This window comes from Notolepis coatsorum (assembly GCF_963971535.1).
Source record: "Notolepis coatsorum genome assembly, chromosome: 14".
Classification (NCBI taxonomy): domain Eukaryota; kingdom Metazoa; phylum Chordata; class Actinopteri; order Aulopiformes; family Paralepididae; genus Notolepis; species Notolepis coatsorum.
Window position 1 is genome coordinate 67260889 of NC_140178.1, and position 27208 is coordinate 67288096.

The following is a 27208-nucleotide window of genomic DNA, read 5'->3' on the forward strand; positions in this document are numbered from 1 at the left end:
TCAACTGTAGTTCTAAACGCATCGATACGCCTGTACGGGTGGTGTTTAATTTTATTGCCATTTTGACATGAGCAGCCGGATCAATCATTATGAAGAGGCATTTCTGGAACAGGTGGCAAACGACACCAATTTGTGTCACTCCACAATTTTCAAAGAATGAATATATGGATTTCAGTCGGAAAGGAAAAGCCATGCCCGTCAACCACTTCCCACCAATACCACCACCACCAAGTGTGCTGACGGGTTCAACAGAACCCGTCCTACTTTCCCCAGGTTAAAAAAGGCAATTGTACACAGCAAAAAAAAAGGTAAAAATATATTGTTGGGACATGGACTTCAACGCATTTGGAATGGACATGCTCGAGTAAGAAACCCCAGACATGTTTGAGGATTAATTTACAGTAGAGACATTAATTCCCCAAGAATTGTGAGATTATGTTTGCCACAGTGTGTCTGCAATGGTATGATAAAGTGGTAATCCGCCTAGCGTTTTAGCTGTGCAAGGGATTCTAGTGTGAAGGGCCTTCATGTGCCAGACATCGCTCTCCTCAACCCTCAACACTCATTTTATGATGAATAACTTCTCAACATTGCGGCCAGATGGCCATATATCTTCCTTACTAGCATGAGGGTTTAACAGCTCCATCCAATGTTGGCATCAAACTAATTTACAGACGGGGTATTTATTGGCAATAGATCATGGATTAAAGGCCATAAAGATGTCACGGCCATTCCATGATCTCTCTCTTTTGTTGGTCGAGGGCACAACAATAACACCTCCTTTTTTAATTTCAGAATGGGTGCGATTCTCGAAAGTGATGTTGTATGATCAATTCCTGATCATACCTTAATTGGAAAATCATTATTTTGTCAGCTTTGATTTATGGTAATTCTATTGTTATTATCCAATTATATTGCACTATAATTGGAAGTAATTGCCTTAGTTAATACGCTCCTATCCTCTTTGAAGAGAGTGCTGATCTGAAGCACAGAGAAGTTTGTATGTGATCCTGGATTGTATACTCCATTGAAACTTCATATTCATAGAAACCTAATGTGTAGGGTACCCTGATTTTCTTTTCATGTATATTGTTTTTGTCAAGCTTTACAGGGTAGTATGTCTTTTATTGTTGTCGAAGAGAAGTGAAATGGCCACAGAAAGAACCCGGTCCCCTTGCCTTGATGCCAAAGCCTCTCTAAAAAGAAGTCAGCTGTTTGTACGTGTTGGGTCCTCTCCTGCATGCCGTGACTCTCTGACGCCTGCTACGCCTGTCACACAGACGCACGCGTCACTCCCCCCACCCGCCAGACCTCTCTGTGCCCCACCCACTTTTCTCTGCTTGCCCTTTGACCTTCCTGCCTTGGTATATATAGTCTGTGTGACTATCAGAGTTCTCCTGGCAGCCATCATGAAGGGTATAGTCTCATTCTGCTGCTTCTTCTCCCTGCTGCTCTCGCAGGCCACAACAGGTAAGAGCCACGGAGCATTTTAGGCTCATTTCTGGGTTTACTAGCAGTGTGTGTGATTGAATGTGACTGGTGGCGATGGACAGTGGGCTGCTACTTACCTCAACTGTGTAGGCCTATGTGTACATAGGGTATGGCAGATGTATGAGGCAGTGGCCTGGTGCAAGTGTTGGGTTGGTTTAATGTGTGGACCAGGGCCACGATATAAGAGTATACTCTCTGTGTGGACCATTGGTTTGATGGCTCGGTGATCCACACACCGTAATAATGTCAGCTATTGATCTTCATCATTTTGATGTAATGCCTGCTCTTGTTGACCACTGGACAAACTAATGGATCACTTTGACAAAGGGGTCTGGACAGATATCTCTCTCCACTGTATGGGTTTGTTAAGAGGGAAGGGTTAGGCATGGCGTGGGGTTTATTAGTATATCTGGGGACAGTGTCGGTCACTCTGACACCAGCAGAAGACTGCCGCCCGCGGTCCGTCTTGGCCTCCATGCAGGGCTATCTAAAATTAAAACTGCAGGCACTGTGTCCTGCATGGCATGTCTGTCCAGCTCATCCTCATCTGTCTTTTATTCCAATGTTCTAAAAGAGCCTGGCGCTGCAAGGGTGATTATTTTGGATGTGTGAGCTATGTACTCCTAACTATATGTGTCTCCAAGGCTCTGGAATAGGAGCAGTCGGTGTGTGTGTGTGTGTGTGTGTGTGTGTGTGTGTGTGTGTAAAGCAGACAGAGCAGGACGTTTGTCCCCTCTCTCCTGGATACAGACATGACATCTCAGCTGTCCTGATGATGGAAAGACTCTGAGCTCTATCCCACAGCATAGATTCTAGAACAATAGCACTCTGTCCTCGTTATTCCACTTCATTCATTCGTTCATTGACTCTGGGAAGGTTTTGTGCCTCGCAATCATTCCTGTTAGGCTCTGCTTTTATCCAGTCTTCTGTATGCTCGCCATACGATGAAATTGGTTATGAAAAGTTACAGACTTTAAACGAGTGGATTGAGTCGGTAGAAACCTTCCCTGATGCATGATCTCATAGAGCTTATAGAGTATAATCTCATTTAGAGTGGCATGGACTGTGCTTATCGCGACTGCCTCGGACCGAACGGCCCATAACTGCACACGGCACCAATGGGAGAGCTGAAGGGGATGATGGGTATGAAGACATGATTACCTCCAGATCACCCCATCCAGAAATGCAGATGGGTCGCCTGGTCCGCGCCGGGGGCAGTCGTCATTACCCTTGTCCGTCACCCTTGTGCGTCCTTGGGAGGCGATCAGCCCCAGAGCTCGGGGGGGGGGGGGCTCCATATCCCAGCCTGCCGTCAGGTGTCTAAGATTGGAAGGCCCGTTGAAACTCGACACCAAACTCTATAGACCCACCTCCCTCCCTCCCACTCCGGTTCCCCCTCCCTCCCAACGCGGGTCCTCGCCCCTCCCAGCCCCTCTCTACCCTTTAGACACACAGCACAGCTGCTATCACCCAGCACTGTCACAATCACAATTTAGTCCCAGCAGTTGGCCTTATAGGGACATTCATTATCCAGGCAGGAGGGGCTGATGCCTGGGTTGGTGCAGCCGCTCAGACCCGGATGGGCCTGGTTGGTTGGTGCTACACCTACTGCCAGCGCCCACGTATTTTTCATTACTTTTTTATTTTTTTTCGTTTATTACAATTTTTGTTTTCGATTCTGCTTAGTTTCAGAGTGAGAATGTGAGAATGTTTAGTTTTAGATTTGTTTTTATTAGTTTCAGTGTTAGTTTTAGTTGCTGTTATTATAATATGGGGGTATTTGTCATCCCAGTCTCAATGAAGTGATTATGCACTGTTATGGGAAATGTTATTTTCTACGACAGCACCCACGCCTCCTCATGCTTACCGTGTTGACCAAATTGACAGAAGAATTTACACATTTTCAGTATATTGTTATTTTGTTTTAATTAATTTTGTAAGTACACAATATTGTTTATTTATTTTTAACTAAAAGGTATTTTCACACCTAGTTTTAGTTAACTATAACAACCTCAACACACACACACATAATAATAATAATAATAATAATAATAATAATAATAATAATAATAATAATAATAATAATAATAATAATAATAATAATAATAATAATAATAATAATAATAATAATAATAATAATAATAATAATAATGATGATGATGATGATGATGATGATGATGATGATGATGATGATGATGATGATGATGATGATGATGATGATGATGATGATGATGATGATGATGATGATGATGATGATGATGATGATGATGATGATGATGATAATAATAATAATAATAATAATAATAATAATAATAATAATAATAATAATAATAATAATAATAATAATAATAATAATAATAATAATCTTTGTTTCTAAATGCACCATGTTTAGATGTGTGTCTCTGGCACAGGAGTGAGAAGAATCTATGATAATTACCAACAATCAATGTCGTTGTGGACTATATGAGATTCATGAGCTCCCTTGCTAATCACTGTGTGATTATTTGTGTCATTGATCGGTTCAATCACTCACAAAAAAGGGGAAGTCTTTCTGTGGAATGAAATAGACAGGGCAATGTCTCTCCAAGTGAATGTGAAGCCCGGGTTGCCATCATGTCTAGTACAAAGAACCAAACACTATTACGCACCGCAGATTGTATTACAGTGTAGTAGTTCAACTGGGGATAGCAAGACATGGATTTTCTAGTCCACAATCGTTAAGAGTTCTATCCTGAAACCTGTTGTTCTCAGTAACTGTTTGTTGAGTGTGTGGATGTCGTGAGATAAAAGGGAGCAGGGATAATAACAACCTGGTGTGAAATCATGTTTGTCAGGCGCATTTCCCATCTTGGTCTCACAAATGAAGTTGTATTCAACTGAACTGGATTGAATTGGATCTTCCTTTCCTCCTCTTTTCTCCTGATCACGTGCCTCTTCTGCTCTGTTTCTAGTCAGCTTGGCGAGCGTCCGCCATGGAATACATTTTCATTTGATTAAACCTACCACAAACACCGTCTGTGCTGCATTCCTTTCGTTGTTTTGACTTGAGTAAATAGCTAAACCTGCCTCTTGATTATGTTCAAGCCATGAAATGTGGCCACTGTTGACATATTGAAGAAACAGAATACTGTATATTCTGTCTAAAGGTGTAAATATGCTTTGCATATCGTGCTAAATATTGTAGATTGTATAAATGCCTCAGTATGGCAAAATAAATTAACATAAAATATGTTGTAGTCTTTTAATGTTTTTTAGTTTTTGTTCGATTTTTACCAAATTCCTAGGTAACTGAGACAAATTAGGCAGAGGTCTTGACATGCGAGATTAGGGTCCTGGGAAACTGGTAATTGCCTGATTTGTTGTGTTGACTCCATTTGTCACAAACTCCGTTAAATAGAGTCACTCCACACCTGGTCACAGCTGTTGCACCCAGACCTGCTCCACCTGCCAGGCCAGTCACTTTGAAAGCTATTTAGGGGTCTGACGGATATGGTTCTCAGCTTATTGCCGGTCAAAGTGAGCAATTTTCCCTGTCCCATTTAAAGTCAATGTGTATTTCTAATGAGTTTTACCAGGACTTGTTCTCACAATGGAGTAGTTTCTGCTGCTTTTGGAGCCGGGCTGTGCTCCCATTTGTTTATACTGGGAGTTGTAACACTAGCCATTGATACTTGATAGAATGTGTCTGGCCCTGGCAGCAGGGTGAGGGGATGTGGAAGGCTGAGGGCATACTGTTTCCACATACTCCTACCCATGGAAGCAGTGTCGGGGGATGTGGAAGGCTGATGGCATACTGTTTCCACATACTCCTACCCATGGCACGGTCTGGGGTATCCCTCAAGAGTTGGTAGTAGAGGGAACACCCCATGTCATGACACCCACACCCACCCTCCCACACTCTGCAGGATGGGCCCATCAGTCTCAAGGTCACTTGACGTCCCATCCAGGCTGTGTGTGTGACAGGAGACCAGGGATAGAGGTGTCAGATGAACACCCCCAGCATTAAAGTGTTTTCATCCACTCTTTCTGCTCCCAGCCCCTCCCCATCTGATCTCGACCATCCTCTGGAGGTCTTACCTCCCCCGATGCAGCCTGCGGCACTACAGTACCATGGCATATGACATTGCCCAGCAAGCCCTTTAAGCCAGAAAGATTTAGCCCTGAAAACAGCCACACTCCGGTTCCTCCAAAGTTCTTCATTGAAATGGCATGAACCCCCCCCTTTCTCCCCATGATTGTATTTAGATACAAGCTGGAAATTAGTTTTCCCTTGTGTTGCCTGGAATTATTGTGATTAGGATGACAGACGTTCAGATGGTCTAAACTCTGTAATGATTGTTTTTATTGTATCAATACACGTTATTATAACCCAATAGAGTAGGTAGATGGTGGTATGTATGAGTGTGGTTTATAAGTATTACTCCAGTGTGCAGTAGTATGGTTTCTCCACTGCATATGTATAGGCTACTACCGTGTCAGACCCATTCTGTTTTGTGTGTTTGTTGTATAAAATGTTCAGTTAACTTCTATACACAGTTCACTTCAGTACAGGTATGATAAAAACGTTGCCTGTATGGTCCTCAAACATGTTTGGCATATCTACAAAGATTGCCACCAGGCATGGGGTCATTACATTGGTGATACAAAAGCAAAAGTTCAGGGTATGACTGTACTATGTAATGGAAAGCAATTGTCCCACTGCAGTTAATGAAGTTATAATTCATATTGTACAATTCTGCTTTGTTTTAACAATATTTTCAAATTCATGTGTCTTGGAATGATAATGATTGTTAGTTGCTAATGGTTACACATTGCTACACAATAAATTTCGCAGAGTAAATTTTACTCAAACTGATTGTGTTACAACTCCTTACTCAAACTGAGTAAAATTTACTCTGCGAAATTTACTGTGTACTGTTACATCTACACGAACAGCATCACAACTGCTCAGTATTCAAAGTATGCTGATGCTGTACCATAGACACCGCAGTGCGGTCAGTATCGGCACAGCACTGTACTTTAGTAATGGAACATCTTTATAGCATAGCAGGGCAGTCCTAACACAGGAACTGTGTCCATACATATCAGTTGATGAGTCTGAGGCTATGTATCACACAGCCGGGGCTGAAGGCCTGGGGATGTCTGACTGACTGACTGACTGACTAACAGCCAGAGCCTTAAAATAGGAGACAGCCCATTCTCTCCCCCTCCTCTTTCCATCTTCTGACCCATTGTGAGGCTATTTCTGGTCACGGGGTACCAGCACCACAAGCTAGAGCACCTGTTGCCATCCATGGCCTCTAATCACCATGCACCCATGCCTGCCTTGCCGTACACAGGAGTCACACCTACGACCCTGGGTGGAGAGAAAATTGGGGAAAAGTTGGCCTTTGTGCACTGCCTTCCACTCTCTCCTTCTAATAGCCAGTGTAATAATAGATTCCTGTCTGTCTGTTTTTAAAGACTACTGGATTTATCAAGCATTAGCTCTGTAAATCCCACGCTATAATGGAGTAAATGTGCAATTAAATCAATCTCAGACACTGTAAAAGACACTGTGGTTGAAATAGTGTTGGCTCCTGGTGCCATGTTAGTCTGGTCTGTCCTGCAGTAAAAGTGGTCTGAAGCCCTCTTTGTGTTCCCAGGGTAAGTCCTCTGAATGATAGGAAGCTGAAGTCCCGGGGTCCTTGTCGTGTTTCACTCTAATTACATTTACAGCACCTCCACAGTGCTGCACGCAGAACATGATCTGGGCAGTTTATACTCACATAGATATTGCACAATGTGGCCGTGTGATCAGGGGTGTAAAGTACTTGAGTAATTGTACTTTGTTACAATACTTAAGTACTGTTTTTGAGGATTTGTACTTTACGCAAGTATTATTAGGTTTGTTGTACTTTTACTCAATTACATTTCAGAGAAAAAAATACATACTTTTTACTCCTTACATTTAAAATGCAGACCTACAAAGTACAAAGTACAAATCTCGCAGGTCCAACTATTTTAATTAGTATATTTCTTTCTCTGGCCGAACTAACGTTAACGTTATTAATCCTGCGGCCGCTCTTTATTTAGAAACAGCCAATCAATGGAAAATGAACCCGCCCATACCCATGCCGATTGGTCCTTGTGCAAGACTAGAAAGCTGGGATCTTTTAAACACCTACTATCAGGAGAATAGACAGTCAGAAAAAAAGTTTTTACTTGAACTTTTTAGTACTTAAGTACATTTAAAAGTAGACACTTTTTTTCTTTTACTCAAGTGTGTTTTTGGCAAGATATTCTGACTCTTACTTCAAGAGTAAGATTTTGAGACGGTACCCATACGTATAATTTCTGGGTACTTTTTACACCCCTGCGTGTGAACATACATAATTGCACACACACATATGCGCATGCATGCACATGCACAGGGTGTGTTAGTCGTTATGCCAATTCACCCCTCCCCTTCCTGGTTGTTGTGCGCATTTGCCCCCTACTTGCCGGTCTAGGGAGCCCTGAAGTCTATCACATGCTTCCTCCGATACATAGGAGACAGCCAGCAGCCTCTTTTCACCTGGCAGCGAGGACTCTCATTGGGGGAGTGTAACGCGTGGGAGGGCACACTACCTCATCCAGATCCCTTCCTCGCTGTGCAGGCGCCTTGACCGACCTGTAGGAGTCGCTGTTTACAACGACCAGATTACCACCAACCGGCTTCCCTCCCGCTGACACTGCCAATTGTGTCAGTATGACGACCGGCCAAGCCAGAGGCACCGCTGACAGCTGGATTCGATACCAGTGTCTCTGCGGTGGTAGACAGACGCTTAGTCCGCTGCGCTACCTGGCCGCCCTGTGTGTAAACATTTTTAAATAACACCTATGACTTAATGATGATGACCGCTTCTGATCTATTTAGTCTACTCTGATCTATCTACTCTTCGTAGCCCTTGAACTCTGAACTCTGAAAAAATTTCAAGTTGATTGACTCATTTGAACAAAACTGACACATGGACAGAATTTATTAGGATTGCTAATCATGGAATAGACACGTCATTGCGGACACGGACCTTGCTAATCATGGAATAGACACGTCATTGCGGACACGGACCAGCGGCTGAGCTGCGAACCCATCTATAATTGAGGAGTGATGTCAACCCTCCCTGGCCACTAGAAGGCCATGGAGCATCAGGCCGCGTTTCGCCCAAATCCAGAGCCTACAGCAGCTTTATACCACCAGCATTCCAAAGGCATGTGCCGGTGCTTCCAGAATGTTTCTCAAAACTGAGGATGGTTGCCCAGCAACAGGCTCAATGAGGACACACGGTCTGGGTGACAGATGTCTGGGGGGGGGGGGGGGTTCATATCTGTTCCCCTGGCGCCCGCAGGGTTAATTTAGAGTGCTTGGAGGTTGACGCAAGGCCTGCTGTCCCAGGGCAAGACTGCCTCTCTGATCTTCATGGAGCTCTGTCCCAGGGCCTACAACAGGGATTGACTTGATGGAGGGGGTGATAACAAGATAACAGCAGTTAGGCCCACTCTAGAGGCTGGTGTCAAAAGACATGGCAGCACTCATTGATGAGTCAAGTTACAGTACAGCACCTAGAGTAAGCATTCTTTGAGAGGACACGGCTAATGGGTTGATAAGATACCTCGAAGGTTCTGTACAGTGCTGTACTGTGTCTGACCTGTATCTCTGTCAGCCGGATATCTCTTTTGAGATATCACTGTCATTGTCCCTTCAGTGTCCCCAAAAGCTGCCAAGAACTGCAGGGTTGGTGATAGAGAGTCAACAAGTCAATCGACATGTGATTTCCAGGCCTGCAAGGATGGAGTCTAACTGAAGTAGTGTCAGACTTCAATGCATCTCTAAAACACCCAGTCCTGACCGCTGCCCTGTATCTCATATGGCTATATGTAGGAGTGTTTATAAAGTGACCAAATGACTGAAATCAAATCTGCTGCCAGTACATTCCAGGCAGGCGTCATTCCCCCTTTAACACAGTTTGAGCAGCAGCAGCCTGTGGCCTGATGAGGGTGCAGGGTGCAGGGCGGCATTGTGTGCACCCCAGTCCATGTGTGATGATGACACCATTATATCCTCACTTGTAAAAGTGATACGTAATTGAGTTTTGCTATATTGAAGTGGAATAAGCTTCTGTCATACATATACAAGTGACTGGTGTGGAGGTTTTACATTGTGTAACTTTAAAGGTGGGGTAGGCAATTTTCTGAAGAAATGAGCGAAGAATAGAGCAAGGTCTGCATACACAAAAAGGGTTTCCCACATACTTCCAGAGGCACTGGTAGTTTCATTTTTTTTTTTATATGAATAGAAAATATTTCCTGGCCTATGATCAGGAGCTTGTACACTATGAGTAGCTACTTTTCAACAAGGAACGCAATGGTGGTGTTCGTTTTCTAACCCAATCCCAGGAACACCACTTGTGATTGATCGTTAGGATTCAGGCCACCCTGAGATTTTGTAGTTGCTGATTACAGGGCTTGGGACAGAGATTTATTTATTGGTAGCTGTTGGGATGTAAAGAGAATTTCACCATTCTTTGGAATAAAGTCTACCTTTCTTGGCAAATTTAGTTTGTAAATACTTTCAGATAAAGTGATATAGTCTTACCATACTTCTTCCATCTCCTCTGGGCTACTGATTGTATACTCTAGGCATCTGAACCTGCATATAAATGTGTTATTGATCTTTTTAAAGGTCCTATATTACTCTTGTTTTCCCCGGCTACTAACCTTTTGGTTGTTCTTGTTTGCTCAACTTGCTGGGAGCAACAGTACACAGGCTTATTTTTAGCAGGTTGACTGTGAGAATCGTGCCAGCATTAGTGGGTCATCGCGGCAGCACTGAGAGGAGCATTTGTCGTCTGCTCATTTCAAACCTGGACACAGTAATATATTTATTAATCTCTTTACATTGGGATTTACTTGTGCTGTGAGTGAGCAGAGTGACCGTAGCTCAGAGTCCTAATTATTCAATATGTCAAAGCTGTCGCACCTGTTGAAATTGTTGTCAATTATTCAAATGAGCTGTAGAAATTTAGATGAGTCAATCTGTATATATAAAAATATAGAACAGGGGCGCTCCAGTAGCACACCATATAGCGCGCTGAGTCGCGAAGCGGTCGTCCCGGGTTCTGGTCAGACTTACCATTAAGTACAAAGTTGACATGACGTCAAAAGATGACAAATTAATAACAAAGATGAGAAGAATTAAAACAAAGAATGGGTCTATGGCTTTGTTATGTCTTCACACTAAAACTGGAGTCCAGGCCAAATGTCATAAGAACACTGTTAAGCCTGTCACCTAGTGTCTTTGCCTAGTCAGACTAGTTAAAGCTTTGTACAGAGAAATATGTATTTAACACAGAATAATATTTTCCTTTCACAAAATGTATACCCCTTCCTCTTGGGGTGAACACTGGCGTAACAGGCCGTCAAGTTATGTGATGCACTGAAAGTATGCGTATGTATGCATTTTTAAAGCAATTCTAGACTTACTGCAGACAACCAAGCTTGGCTTTTGGAAGACTTTACCATCATGTGTTGCAGCGTCATCCTCAGACACTTGGGTCGATGTAGACGGTAAACCGGACCACATGGCATGTGACCTACATCCATGGTGCTAGAATCATCTACACTGACATTTAATGTTATGAGAGAAGAGTCCTCCCTAGTTGATAGAACCAATCAGGTGTCCTAGCAGCAGTGGAGCCAGCCAGAGGGGCTTTTCAGCATCGTGGCTGGACACTGGTGTGTGTGAGGAATGAGGTGCTGAATGCCAGGGCTAAGATTACTTCCTGGATCTTTCTAGAACTGGACACAGATACTTGAGGTCCAGGATAGCCAATGCTTTAGGTTCTGTGGCTAAAAGGCCATCTTAAAGATGCAATTCTTGCAACGTAGAATCAAAAGGGGTTGATACATGAAGCTCCCCTGTGGAAACAACAACAACACATCATATATAACACTATTCTGTCCTGCTAAAATCCTATCTAATCTGATATTGGTTGGATATCAAACATTAAATGGCTAACCATAGGCCTGTGTGTAATGGATGTTTAGCCAGAAAGACGATCAGTAGGTGGTCTCAACCATGCCTGCCTCAGGTCAAGTCTGTTTCAGTATCTGCAAGGACCCGTGCATGGACACAGTGCTGTCCTTCTGTCCATCACACAGCCTGTGAACCAACTCTGCCCCGAGGGCCTTATAACTAACAGTTTACTGACATCACCCAATTAATTTGAAAGAAAACGCGGTAATAACTTTTGAATATGCAGCACGTATACATGTGAAATTGCAAATAACCAAATATTAAGCTTGTTTGAACATTTATGAGTTATGCAGTGATGTGGTTATCAGAAATGTAAACAGACTTTTCTGCATAAAGAAATCTAATCTTTAAGGCTGTGTTCATTGTCGTTTCCATGGACACAGTGAATAAACATGGCTGCACAGACGCCAAGAAGTCAAATTATTTAACTCATATTTGTTTTTTATTGTAAAGTAGGCAAAGAAAAAAAGGTTAAAGAGAACAATTAATTTTATATTATTTATTCAGTATGTTAAATAATATGAGTGTAAGCACCGGTTAATTTACTTCCTCTTTGGGCTGAGTTGTTTGACAGTAAAATGTCCTAGTTTGATTGTAACTTATTTATACAATTGTGGCTGGTTGAATGTGAACAGGTGCAATTAGGGAGTGTATGGTGAACTGTTTCAAGAAATGTGTTTCCCAGTAGGCCTCAGAGTCACCATAGGCCCGACCTTTTGACCTTTGCTGCTTAGTAACTAAATGTTAAACAGTCTTTGCATGCATTCAAGTAGCATTTGTGTGAGAAAATTCCCGAAGCTCATAATTGATGTAATCCTATTGAAATAGTGAAGTTAGTGTAACGCCAAGATTGTAATGGTTGTAACTCCTCTCCTACTCAAGAGATGAATTGCCTGTTGCTAAGGATTAGTCCTATCACTCTAAAAAAGGATGTGCTAAAATAATACTGGATGCATAACTAAAGTTATGCATAATGTGTTGCTCTTAACTAAAGATATACATAATTTATGTTGCTGGCGTGTGGAAAAGCAACACACTACTTCCAGGCCACTACTGTACAGTATGTGTTAATAATAGCAACACAACCTGTATCATTTGGCAACGCATCTTTAACACATCCTGTGTTCTTTTAACATAATACTTAAGCATTACATCACGCGCAGGAGTGGTTTGTGAAAAATAAACCATGCCTAGGGGTCGTTAGACCCCCCTAGGCATGGTTTATTTTTCACAAATCACGACTGCAAGTGGTGTAATGCTTTTATACAACTGCCACATCCATGCAACCTTATTGCTATACAATAAACACACATTAATCGAAGATTTATTGAAAAAAACATCCGCCACAAAAAGTAGTTCCCACAACAACAAAAAAGAGAAATTGCCTCCATGTGGAAGCAGCTCGGAAGTGCATCCAACCAACTAACACATCCAACTGTCTTTCAACTAAGACATCCAACCAACTAACACATCCAACTGTCTTTCAACTAAGACATCCAACCAACTAACACATCCAACTGTCTTTCAACTAAGACATCCAACCAACTAACACATCCAACTGTCTTGCAACTAAGACATCCAACCAACTAACACATCCAACTGTCTTTCAACTAAGACATCCAACCAACTAACACATCCAACTTTTCTTTAGTTTTTAATTATGAAGTTAGCGGTTGTTATTGGAATGATTGATTGATTGATTGATTGATTGAAATTTTTATTACCAGATGCAGAATGGGTACAATACAGTACGGCTCAATACACACAATTGTTAAGGGGATGCAGACCTACTTTCTATAGAACTTCAGTCTTAGATGCTCCTATAGAAAGTAGGTAAAACAAATTACAAAACAAAGCTCTCTCTGTCTGACTCTCCTCCGCCGTTGCAGACAGGAGTGTGTGTGTGTGTGTGTGTGTGGGGGGGGGGGGGGGGGGGGGGGGGGGGCCAGACCGTGTGAGAGAGTGAGCTCTGCAGTCAGGGCAAGGAAGAAAAAATTAAATTGTAAATAATCAATCAATCAATCCGCGATTTTCTTTTGTTCCACAATGACTCATGACCCATAGATTACACAATCCAACATTGTGTAAGAGACTAAGACATTCGCCGTGACAGAATTGGGTTTTATTTAGTCGTTATGACGCTATCAACATATCCATTTGTAAAGATTATTGTCCGCCATCTTGTTTTTTTTTTAAAGTCGCACGCGGAGTGATAGTGATTCGGTTGTGGGCGGGTCCTGGGACCAAGAACGTGGAATTGTGACAGATACATACGTGTAAATTGACTGTTTCAGCCAATCAGAATCGAGAAATGTGCATGCCGTTGTATAATATAATGTTACACACTTGGCTTAAATTAAATTAAAAAGAAAGTAACACAATGAAACAATATAGTTGTTTTATTGTTTAATACACAAGTGGATGGTGCCCGTTACACCTGTGCCTATGTCATACATTTAAACCAAATCAGGAAACATCCTATTCTGTTATAGCACGGCAACTCTGTACAAGAAATTACCTTTGGCATATCGTTGAACCTTCAGCAATGCAATATAATGATCAAAGATTTTGACCGACGCTAAATACAATGATCACAGATGTTGACTGACTGCACTCCACCCTCTACCTCAGTGACCCGGGCAGCCCAGTGAAAGCCTTCCTGTACTGTACTGTACTGTACTGTACATCAGTCAGCCGGTGGTTTTGTGATGGTCATAAACATGCAACCTGGAACACCCAGCGCTTTTCTATTCCTTCTGATCCCTCGTGCAACTCCCTTGATCTGAGCAGACCATCAGCAGCGTTACAGCACTAGGCCTTGGCTTTGGAAAGAATCCCTCCTGTCTGAGCTCCAGCGGAATCTCTGGTTGCTATGATGAGCGGTGGAGGAAGTCAATGGATTTGCATGTGAGGTGGTTGTAACTTGTTACTTGGGTTAAATAGAGGTCATTGATGCTGTTGGTGTTTACTTTGAATGGTTACTGCCTTAGACATAAAGGGAAAATGCTGTCAAAGTGTTTATATGAGACACATCAATATTATTATTAAGCTAGATGTGTTTTTTTACACAGTTTGAGATTCACTCTTGATTTAGATAACAGTGACTGTGCCTCTATACTAAAAAGGAAAAAACACACATCACAATCAAGCATTCACTATAATAATAACCAGTAATACTCTCCAGCCATAAATATACCTGAATCTATTCACGGCAGTACAGGGTCTGTGGAATGAGCGGACAACGTGATCAGTGGGAGTATCTATACTGGTAGATGCACCAAGCCCCTTGTGGCAGCACATGGGTCCCACAACCCCCCCCCCCCCCCCCCCACGGAAGCGTGAACCATCGTTTCTATATATAACCTACCCCCTGGTGGGCTTGTGTGAAACAGGGTGCGTGTGTGGGTGGCCATACAGTCAGACAGGGCTGTTGCTACTAGGACCTAGGACACAAGGACAGGCCTATAACTGTCCTCCATCAGGGGGTTAAATATAGAAGTCAAAGACAGAGAGGACTACAGATAATTGTCCCTTGTACAGTGGAGCAAATTGCGGAGTGGAGGGCTGACTTGGGTCCTGTCTTGTTATTCAGTTTGGTCTGTTATGAAACCTGGGGAGTCCCTCCCACCCGACCCCCCTCGCTACTTGTCACTCTCTCCATCTCCTGTGTTGTTGTAAAACCATGGAGACATCAAACAAATGTCTTTGTTCATTTATTTTTAGGGGTTCAGCTTTCTAAATTAAGAGCTGATCATACCAGCAGCTGTAATCCAAGTTATATGAGACCTTCAAATATGGAAATGACACAGCAGCGTGCGTGTACACATTCCACACAGACACACGCACATACGGTACACACACACACTGTACACACACACATAGGGCTAAGTTTGGATAGCTACTTCTAATAATTGTCACATTGCTTATTATTAACACACATATGCATGCACAGAGACACACACACACATACACACACGCACACACAGACACACAGGGTTAATTTGGGCTAGAGTTATTCCTAATAGCTGTCTTGTTGATAAGTGGGCAGAGGGAAAGGGTTTATGGCTGCGGCTGTGCTTCTTTATTATGATTAATGGCTCCGGGGATATTGTGCTCTCTGAACAGAATGAGGATGAATGAGGATGTGACTATATTTACCTGCAGCTTCTGGTGTGGTGCGGTGTGGTGCGGTGTTGTGTGGTGCGGTGTGGTGCATTGTGGTGCGGTGCGTTGTGGTGCGATGTGGTGTGGTGTGGTGCGTGTGGTGTGGTGCGTTGTGGTGCGGTGTGGTGCGTTGTGGTGTGGTGCGTTGTGGTGCGGTGCGTTGTGGTGTGGTGTGGTGCGTTGTGGTGTGGTGCGGTGTGGTGTGGTGCGATGTGGTGTGGTGCGGTGTGGTGCGGTGTGGTGCGGTGCGTTGTGGTGTGGTGCGTTGTGGTGCGGTGCGTTGTGGTGTGGTGTGGTGCGTTGTGGTGCGGTGTGGTGTGGTGCGATGTGGTGTGGTGTGGTGCGGTGTGGTGCGGTGTGGTGCGTTGTGGTGTGGTGCGTTGTGGTGCGGTGTGGTGCGTTGTGGTGTGGTGCGTTGTGGTGTGGTGCGTTGTGGTGCGGTGCGTTGTGGTGTGGTGTGGTGCGTTGTGGTGTGGTGCGGTGTGGTGTGGTGCGATGTGGTGTGGTGTGGTGTGGTGCGGTGTGGTGCGGTGTGGTGCGGTGTGTTGTGGTGTGGTGCGTTGTGGTGCGGTGCGTTGTGGTGTGGTGTGGTGCGTTGTGGTGCGGTGTGGTGTGGTGCGATGTGGTGTGGTGTGGTGCGGTGTGGTGCGGTGTGGTGCGGTGTGGTGTGGTGCGGTGTGGTGCGTTGTGGTGTGGTGTGGTGTGGTGTGGTGCGGTGTGGTGCGGTGTGGTGTGGTGTGGTGCGATGTGGTGTGGTGTGGTGCGGTGCGGTGTGGTGTGGTGTGGTGTGGTGCGATGTGGTGTGGTGCTGTGTGGTGTGGTGCGGTGTGGTGTGGTGTGGTGTGTGGATGTGATGTCAGGACAGACTATCTGGAGTATCTACAGCAGGACCATCTGTCTGCTATCATGCACACCAGAAGACGCTGAGGAGGAAGATGGGTTTTATAAGAGGGAATTGTCGGGTGATTGTTACACCTATGCCTTGCATAATAACCATAGTGTGAATTATTTGGGGTTTATCCCCCCTCAATGATCCTTAAGCCCCCCTGAAAGAAACAATTATCTGTAGTCTATCTATAGTATTTGGTCACCAACGGTTGCCTTTGCTAGGCATACGTGCATGCTAACCCATCCCATACCAGCTTAGATGGAGCCACCTGGCCGACACCATCTTGTGGATGTGTTTTGCTCGGCTGAGTGAGTGGTATCTGAGGAGAGCAAACACCCCAGTCTCTTTAAGTCTTAGTGTCTGAAACACAAACGAAGGGGAGACATGCTTGAATGTAGGTGTAGGTTCTACCAGAAAGCCTCCTACGTGGGTCCAGAGGCAGCAGGACCCGCCCCTTGCATCGCCTCTAGACATAAGTGCTACCTATTACCTTGTCCAATTGTGCTTATATGGCTGATATTGACAAGCTATTTGAAACCATTTAATTTGTCACTTTTCCCTTCTTTGGTAGACTTTGCATCTCCATGCAGTGAGCGGAGAGAGATATCGGGATGATGGCTTCATTGATGGCTCTATAAATAGCAACATAATTGGCCTGAGTAACACAGCTTTATGGGGCATTTACAGCTTGCTACAGTCTGCCCCAGTCTGAGTTGTAATAAAAATGTCATAGGAGCAGGTAATTAACCGTTTTTCCCCCCAACCTTGGCACCAGGGAAATTTGGCACTTTTGCCTGAAAGTGCAAATCATATTTAGGATCTGTTTGGGTGGGAGGTGTGACCTATACATTTCCTATAAACCTTAATTTCCTATAAAGCATGGTGTCCTGTGCGAGTTTTGAATGGCTGACATTGATCTCGTTGTGAAATTGAACCTTGTTATTTGTTGTTTCTCCAGGGGAACAAGAAAATGTCCTCAGAGACAGATCTCACATCGATGAGACGCTGAGGCTGGCCACAGAGGAGAACACTGCAGGGGACTATGCAGGTAACCAGGAGGGTGGCAGGGAGGGTGGGGGTCTGTGATTTGGGGGTGGTGTGTGTTTGTATGCATGAATCAATGAGATGTTTTGATGCACATGCAGACCAGAATCATGTACAATTTGGTACTAGGACTTTATTTGACAGATAAGGATGCTAGTTACTTCAATGCTGCATTTGTCAAATACCAACAGCACCAGAATAACTTTATTTGCTAATACGATAATTACAGGATTTATTTTCTTGGTGCCAATACATATACATAATATACATATACATATACTACATATACATATACTACATATACATACATATACATACATATACATATACATACATATACATATACATATACATACATACATACATACATACATACATACATACATACATACATACATACATACATACATACATACATACATACATACATACATACATACATACATACATACATACATACATACATACATACATACATACATACATACATACATACATACATACATACATACATACATACATACATATACATACATATACAAATACATACTAACACATGGTCCAGGGACAAAATTACCTCACATACTGTCCAAAGATAAAGCAAGATCCATAATGGACAGTATGGTGTCAGTACGGTCCGGATGGTGTCACTACAGAAAACTTTAAACTTCAAAAGAGATTTTTATCTCAATAAGACTTCCTGGATAAATAAAGGTTAAATGAAAGTAATTTCTCTAATCTAGATGAGATGAGATGTTCTTTTATTAATCCCCTTCGGGAAATTCAGGGGTCATAACAGCACAGGGGAGGGGAGGTACAGGCAGGGTAATAGAAATGACAATAAAAAGGTAATAAAAGGTATAGACCAACATAACATGAATAAAAAAGTAAAGGTGAGGGTCTGGTCAGCCAGACAGGTGATACATATATATATATATATATATATATATATATATATATATATATATATATATATATATATATATATATATATATATATATATATATATATATATATATATATATATATATATATATATACGTATGTTTATCACTTATTTGATTATATAGTACTCTACTCTACAATATTGCTCTATTGATAATAATAAGATGTATGTACAGCCCCCCCGGTATCATATACAGATTGTATCCTAAGTCAACCCCCACAAATATATATAGCTAACTAAGTCTACTCTGTTCAATGTGCAGTACTCCATACTGAGTTTTATAGTCTACCTTGGTATAAGTAAACAGATTAAGCAGATGATCAATTCATATAAAATATTCATATAAAAACTCCCACTACGGAGCCAGCCTTCCTCATCAGTTTATTCAGTTTGCTAGTGTTTCTTAAATGACCCCCCCAGCATATGACGAAAAAAAGAGGATGCTGGCTACTGCAGACTGGCTGGGGAAACAACTGCAGCATCTTATTGCACACGTTGAAGAAGAACAGCCTGCTCAGACCCTTCCTGTAGACCAGAGGGCCCCGGTCTTGTTGCCCTAAACACGTGTAGTTAAACTAACATCCTATTCCAGATTCCAGATTGTAATTTGAATAATGTTATTTACATAATCCACAGCATTATTAGTCTGATAACGGATTACAGTTACTAATTGTGTAATCTAATAAACATGTCATGATTATTCCCCAACCCTTGCCCTTCTTAATGCTCTCATGTGTTATTTCTGGTCCTGCAGCGTCTCTGGAGAGGTTGCGTAAGATCTACCACTCGTCCATCAGGCCCATGGAGCAGGCCTACAAGTACAACGAGCTGCGGCAGCACGAGATCTCAGGTAGGCTGTGAAGGCTGCTCGTGTGCTCTGTTCACCTGGTCCTCAGTGTGCGGGTTCGGGTTCCCTGTTTGGGTTGACTTGGTGACTGACCAGTTGATTTGTTCACACATACGGATACAGCACATATATATATCTTCACATCCTCAGTCATTATCACTGGGACAGGTCAGTCGGCATAAAAGCACAACAACTACCGTCTTACATGAACTCATAAATCTTAAAAGGAACACTCCCCCCAAAAAGCAGTTTTTTTTCCCCCTGCTGATTTATTATGCGCATAATATCACATATATTCAAAACAACAATGGTCTTGCAAAAATGTATTTAGTTTGAGAGTTATTGAGGTAAAAAGTTGGAATGTGTGTTATTATACATTCAGGAAGTAGATACTCCATATTCCTCCAAGATGTCACATATTTACATAATACAGCTCAGTGAAATTAGGAAAATAAACAGATATCAAGACAATAGTGAGTGATTAGCAATTCCTGGACAGGACAAATGCCTTGACTTTTAAAATTGTATTATTATTTAAAAACATTTGTATATTCATTTGTATTATTTCACTGAGCTTTATATAATACTTCCTGGAATATGTGACATCATAATGACATCACATTCATTTGGTTTGTACCTTTTGTAGTTTTGGGATATGTGTGAGATTATGAGCATAATAAACCTGCTTTATTTTTTGGTGGTGTTCTTTTAAGAACAACCCCACTGAGTCCACCGCATACTAAAACCTTAGCACTGTTACAAGCAATGGAAGTCTGGTTGTATAGGAAAAGGTACAGTAGAATTTTGATACATCTCTCTATAAGGTCAAATAGTTACAGTAACATACTTTCTCTCTGCTAAACATTTCTTTACATTTTTAAACCTTCCCTTTCCAAACTGAAACAAAGTTTTCCCCCTTCTGACATGTCAGGCTATACCAGTACTAACCTATCCAATACCAACCAGGTATGGACTTCTAACATTAAACAAGAAGGTAGTGAGTCAAATTGAATAAATATATTTAAAAAATAAAATTATATACAATTGTTCAGATCTAATAATATAGTCATAATATAGTTTAGAATTTATTTTAACCATAACATTGAAGCAAAACACACAATAAAGAGAAACATCCTTGCCCATCATCCATGGTAGATGTAGTCTACTGTACATTTGATACATCAGGTCAAATATGGGACACCCCCTACGCTTTCACACACTACTCTACACCCCCCCCCCCCTCCCCCCTTCTACTTCATGGACCATATTCACACAGTGGCCATTTTGCTCTTATGTCATGGTCCATTCCACCAATCCTGACCTGAGCATGACATACTGTAAGAGCAAAATGGCTGCCATGTGAATATGGCCAATTGAGCTCCCCCTCCTCTCTTCATCCTTCATCCTTCTTTACCCTTTTCTAACCCCCTCCCTGATTGCCCTCATCAAACAGCCTACCCTGGACGAACCCTGGGGGAATCAGCCATAGGTGGGTATGACAGAGGGGGGGCTTCCCTATGCATGGCACTGCTCAGCCCCCTCTTCCCCCCCCCCCCTCTCTTCAGCTGCCAATCATATACTGTAGCGTAAACCAAAGATGGCAGTTGTTTTTGGTATTGCGATGGAGCCGTCGTTGCTGTTCTCAAAGTGCTCAGAAACATTTCTGGTGGCCCTCGATGAGTTACTGTATTGGTCCTGTTCAACACATTTGTGTGTATATAAAAGTCAAAGTCAAAGTCAGCTTTATTGTCACTTCTCGTAATGTGCAAGACATACAGAGAAATTTTATTGCGTTTCCCCCTTCCCACGGTGTATATAAAAAATATCTAATATAAACATAAAGTAACATATGGGACGATGTACACACAATATACAGGACTATATACAATATAAACAGTAGCTAAAGAAAATGCATGTATGAGTGAAATAAATATTTGCACTAAGTTTTAGATTTGCACTAAGTTCTCTTTTACCTCTATATTTATTTCACTCATACATTAGTGAAATAAATATACAGGCTATATAATGCATTATTAGCAGGCGTTTTAGGTCTAAATGGGTTAAGAAGGTAAAACGGTGCCCCCTGGGCTAAGCTGTCAAGTTAGGAATGACAGCTTGTTGAAAGCTTGCTAGGCTACTGTATGACTCACAAGATACCTACTCGTTAGATTATGTCATCATTGCAGGTATGTTAGCTAGCCATTTCAGTGATTGCCATTTTTGTGAGATGGAAAGTTTGAACATAGTTAAAGTTCTTGTTGTGGAAGCGAGATGGAGGAGCCGGGGTCATCATGCAAAAAGCTTTGTGTCTGTGAGGAGAAAAGGATGTTTTTTCTCGGGTGGCCCTCAATCCAAAGTTGAGAACTCCTGTTCTAGGGGCAATCGAAGTTATGAGCATCCGTCTTATGTCACCACTTCATCTCAGTCCAAGGATATTACTCATCTATAGTATGGATATCATGCACCGCAGACTTTGTAAAAATGGGATGTACACAGATAGTATGATTTTCCAACCAAGTATATCATTCTGTACTAATCTATTAAAATGTGACACAATCTAAATTAGCTACTAGAATACATCAAATTCTGGGGGCAACATTTTTTGTAGCATTTGAAATTCTCTCTTATGGAGTGGGGGGGGGGGGGGAATTGGTGAGACAGTGGTTGGGTGGGATTAAGGTTGTGATTTTATCTTATATGTTGTGTAGAGGACATATTATTTACTATCCTTTGTCATCTATTCCCTTTATTATAAAAACATTTGTAAATGAATGCCACTCAAAGATGATAACTGTGGATGAATGGAATTGTTTCTGACCTTTCCTTTGAAACTGGTGTGCATTCAGTAGAAAGCTATCTGGTTGCAAGCTAGCCTAGCTTAGCACAAATTTATGGAAGTGGATCAGCTAGCCTATGTAGCTGGAGTTTTAAGCTAGGCTAGCTGATTCGTATGCTTCAATTTATTTGTGCTAAACTAGGCTAGTTTGCAGCTGGATAGCTTTCTACTGAACACACAGAGATTAAATTGATATCGATATTTATCTTCTCGTCTAACTCTGGAGAAGATGGTAAGCACATTTCCCATAATGTTGTCGTGTTCCTTTAAGGCGAGACACTGCAGGTGAATAGTCAAATATACTTTTTTTGTTGATTTTGAGATTTTGTTATATTTTGCTTCCTAAACATGTCTTCTATGAAACTAGTGACAATAAAACGTCAATAACACACATTTAGTTGTTTATTTTACATCATTTTGCCTTATTGCATCCATAAATGTGCACATATTTAATGGAGAAGTGCCTCATTTGCATATATAAACATAAATTTCAGAAAACTTGCAATATATTTTTTCTTAGTTTATATGTACATAACAAATTGGGAAAGTTTCATAGTGATATCTATTCAAATATTTTTTGCCTATTAGGGGGTACTACACTGTACTACACTGTTTGTAGCCTGTGTGTAGTTCTGTTCAGTTCAATAACATCATTATTATTATTATTATTATTCAGTTATCAGGCATGTGTTTAGGTTGTATATTACTAATGGTTTGATTAGGTATTGTGTTTGTAAATATCTATTTAAAAAAAAAAGTATGGCATTTTACAATACAGAACTTTGAAGGCGTTTTCCCGAAAATGAGTTTTAAGAGTTTTTCCTCATACTCTGCGCCAGAAATCTCCACTTCAGTAGCACTCACATACACCAAACCTTCCAGTTCTATTCATATCTATGTTCTGAAGGTATTTACAGAAGGGTTTGTTGATATCGCATTCATACCCTGATTTATATCACATTTTATTCCTAAAAACATGGCGAAATATGGAATTTTACCATAAAAATGGACTGAATGGAGTATTTTCTGATTTATGGAGTGATAAAAAGAGATATCCAAAATCCCCTCTGTAATAACCTTTGGCTCTAATATGTCAACAAAATGAAACTATAATTTTGAAAATGGCTTTATCCAATGTTCAGATTTCTGTCCTGGAATTATATGCAAATTAGTGCATATTTAAGTAGATCATGCCTCATTTGCATATTTAAACATACAATTTCAGAAAACTTGTAATACAAAAAAGTCTTGTCTTAATATAAGTAATCAACTGGGGAAGTTTCATTGTGATATCTATTAGTTAATCTTTTTACCCTATTCACCTGCAGTGTCTCCCCTTAAATAGCGATTAGTCATGATTGAATCAATACAGCAGTACATTCAACCTGAACCCTAACACCCCAACACCAAGTCCACTCACACCTCAGCTTGCCATAAAAGCTTTGCCTATTAAGTATTTTTTTTTGCAATGTACTGCCACTGCTTTCTTTGTCTTCTTCTGAGTTATGGCTGCAGCACTGGGTTGAGATACTGTACTGTATGTCTTCTTATGCTGCTATTGACAAGAGCCTAGCATGAGCTCTGATTTGGGCACTTAGGTTTCCTTGTCTCCCTGCTTTGGTTTTCTTTCTCAGCCCGGATCCAGTCTTGATAATGATCTTGTTGCTGGGTCGGGATTTCTGAGATTTAAAGACATAGTTCACACCAATAGTAATCAATCCCTGTAGACATTGTGACAGAATTGATTTTGCTTGAACTATCCCTTTGTGCAACCCAAAAGAAAGTGCAAACTTTGTAGCGCAGCGGTTCTCAATGTGGAGTCCAGGGACCTTGGGGGGGGGGGGGGTTCAAGGGGGTCCCCAAAAGAATGGGGAATAGTCTGATTTCACCATTTCATTCATTAGAAGTTAGTTGGTTAGTTAGTTGGATAGTTGGTTGGTTAATTAGTTAGTTAGCTAGCTAGTTAGTTAGTTGGTTGGCTAGTTAGTTAGCCCAATGAGAGAATATATATATATGAGTGATTCTTATTCCGATAATAGGTTTCACTCTCTCCACTGTGATTATGGACTTAATCTTATCTAACAACCAAAATGTTCTCTCAATTTGGGGGTCCCTGACATGAAGAAGGTTGAGAACCTCGGCTGTATTAGTGCATATTGGCATCTTTACTGTCAACAGGCTTGCATAGAACAACTCAAGTTAATTTTCTTTCAATATCATTGTGTAGTTGATAAGCTATTGTAATTTCTTGTATTGACGTTTGAGATGAACTTGAGAGGTTCTAGGTCAACCATCTGCCCTCCTGTTTGGATTTGAACCATCATCTTCTTTCTCACCCTACAGATGGAGAGATCACCTCTAAGCCGATGGTACTGTTCCTGGGACCCTGGAGTGTAGGCAAGTCCTCCATGATCAACTACCTGCTGGGCCTGCAGCAAAGCAATTACCAGCTCTACACAGGTAGGTTATACATGAAGCTGCTTTCTGCTGTGTTGTTTACCCCTCTTTTCCTTGGCCCTACTGTTAATCATTTCCTAAAACAGCCTGTCCCTGTTCATCACAAAAGTCAAATTCTTCTATTTTTCATTCTTACCTCATCTCCCCATTTCGATTTTCTCCTCCTCTCTGCAACTTTGCTTTCCCTTTCTTCCTCCTCTACACCTGTTCATGTTTTCAGGACAATGTGGGTGGTTCTAAGTTGTTCAATGGCTAAAGTGTAGCACTAGAAATGCCCAGGGTTAGGCGGTTTGATTCCAACTGGCTCCACTCATACTAATAATACTGTACATACAAATGCACATGGTGTATTAGGAAATGATTAACAGTCCTGGGGGTCAGGACCCCCCCCCCCTCCAGCAGGTTCCAAAATGAATTTGGGGGTTGTGAAAAGACATATAAATCATCATCAGACATCATCAAGTTTATAATCTTTGAAAAGGGAACTAATAATCCTTATTTGGTGTCAGAATTCACCATTCTGTTTGACCATAAAAGCAATTCTTCCTTTTTTACGGATCACACATGAAAAAGGATGAGAACCACTGCTACAAGGCACTTTGGATAAAAGTGCTTATATTTGTTCCGTTTTATCTCGTGCCTTCCTGAACTACTGCACATGCTGATCTCACCCTCTGTTTTTATGCCTCTCTCTTGTCTTCAGGTGCTGAGCCCACTACCTCTGAATTCACCGTAATTATGCACGGCGAGAAGATCCGTTCTGTGGAGGGCCTCGTCATGGCAGCAGACAGCTCCCGCTCCTTCTCCCCCCTGGAGAAGTTTGGCCAGAACTTCCTGGAGAAGCTGATCGGAATCGAGATGCCCCACAAGATGCTGGAGCGAGTGACCTTCGTGGACACGCCTGGAATCATTGAGAACCGCAAGCAACAGGAGAGAGGTGACTTTAGCTCTGGAATTCATGAGACCATCTATTCTTATTGTGTTCTGGTTTATGTGCTGGAGGAGTTTGACTTGTAGATTACTTTTTTCTTTTTTTTATTATTATTCAGTCTTAATTCAGAATACAGGTCTGTTTTAGTCCAATGTTTGCTAATGTTTGCTACACTTGGGTCCAAACTGTTCCCTAGCATTAGAACATAGAATTCCAGTGAAACCTTCTATACATTACATACGTAAACAAACCTTTTATAGCTGAAAGTCATGAAAAATGCACGTTTAGCTGCAGCTCAGTTATCCACTCATTGCAAAATGACATTCAAATGTCTTCCTCACAGAAGAGCTCATTACCAATACTCATAGTTTCTCCCTAAATTCTCCTTTTCCCTCCAGGCTACCCCTTCAATGATGTTTGCCAGTGGTTCATTGATCGCGCTGACCTGATCTTCGTGGTGTTTGACCCCACCAAGCTGGACGTGGGCCTGGAGCTGGAGATGCTCTTCCGGCAGCTAAAGGGCCGCGAGTCCCAGATCCGCATCATCCTAAACAAGGCCGACAACCTGGACACCCAGGACCTGATGAGAGTCTACGGAGCCCTGTTCTGGAGCTTGGCACCCCTGATCAACGTGACCGAGCCACCTCGCGTCTACGTCAGTTCTTTCTGGCCGTACGACTACGCCCCTGACACCAGCAGCGACCTCTTCAAGCGGGAAGAGATCTCCCTTCTGGAGGACCTCAACCAGGTGATTGAGAACCGCCTGGAGAACAAGATTGCCTTCATCCGCCAGCATGGCATCCGTGTGCGCATCCACGCCCTGCTGGTGGACCGCTACATCCAGACATTCAAGGATCAGACAAGCTTCTTCAGCGACCCAGAGTTGGTCTTCAAAGAGATCGTGGATGACCCAGACAAGTTCTTCATCTTCAAGTCCATCTTGGCCAAGACGAATGTCAGCAAGTTTGACCTGCCCAACCGTGACGCCTACCGTGACTTCTTTGGCGTTAACGCGGTCAGCAGCTTCAAGACCTTGTCGAACCAGTGCTCCTACATGGGAGGTTGTCTCCTGGACAGGATCGAAAAGGCCATCACCAACGAGCTGCCTGCCCTGCTCAGCAGCATCCACCCTGGCAAGAAGCCTGCCCTGTCCTGTGAAGTCACTGGCTGTGGCGAAAAGCCTAAAAACCGCTATCGAAAAAACTGAGAAAAATAGAATAACAAGAGAGAGAGAGGGGGGGGGGGGGTAAATGGAGTGATATGTTTGGGGAAAAAAGAAAAGAAAAGGGAACTCCAACCCTGCTTTTGTCAGAAAGCCTGTATTGTAAATTGAGAAAGAGAAGAAGAGATTTAAGAGTTTGTTTGTTTGTTTGTTTGTTTGTTTGTTTGTTTGTTTGTTTGTTTGTTTGTTGTCTCAGGAGAATATGGGGCGGAGCATTTAGGGTCTGGGGCAACAAGGGAGTTGGAAGGAGGGGCAGGTCACATGAATGACGAGGCAGCTGAAGGGTAGAAACACTGGAGAGTCGAGCTACAGGTCAAAACACATGC

General features: G+C 42.2%; 1 protein-coding gene across 1 annotated transcript; it reads left to right on the forward strand.

The window, feature by feature from the left end:
• Window positions 1–1400: 1400 nt before the first annotated feature.
• Window positions 1401–26878, forward strand: srl (sarcalumenin). Its single transcript, XM_084328219.1, has 6 exons — window positions 1401–1470; window positions 17557–17646; window positions 19344–19439; window positions 24616–24732; window positions 25433–25666; window positions 26059–26878. The coding sequence occupies exons 1-6, from the start codon at window positions 1410–1412 to the stop codon at window positions 26865–26867; spliced, it is 1407 nt and encodes a 468-aa protein (XP_084184345.1). The 5' UTR covers window positions 1401–1409; the 3' UTR covers window positions 26868–26878.
• The last annotated feature ends 330 nt before the right edge of the window (window positions 26879–27208 follow it).

What these genes read in the sequence shown, in the direction of transcription:
- srl (XM_084328219.1), top strand. Translation starts at nt 1,410, where the DNA reads ATGAAGGGTATAGTCTCATTCTGCTGCTTCTTCTCCCTGCTGCTCTCG. An exon ending in CACTGCAGGGGACTATGCAG is followed by an intron (nt 17,647 to 19,343) that starts GTAACCAGGAGG and finishes CTGGTCCTGCAG; the next exon opens with CGTCTCTGGAGAGGTTGCGT. An exon ending in CAATTACCAGCTCTACACAG is followed by an intron (nt 24,733 to 25,432) that starts GTAGGTTATACA and finishes TCTTGTCTTCAG; the next exon opens with GTGCTGAGCCCACTACCTCT.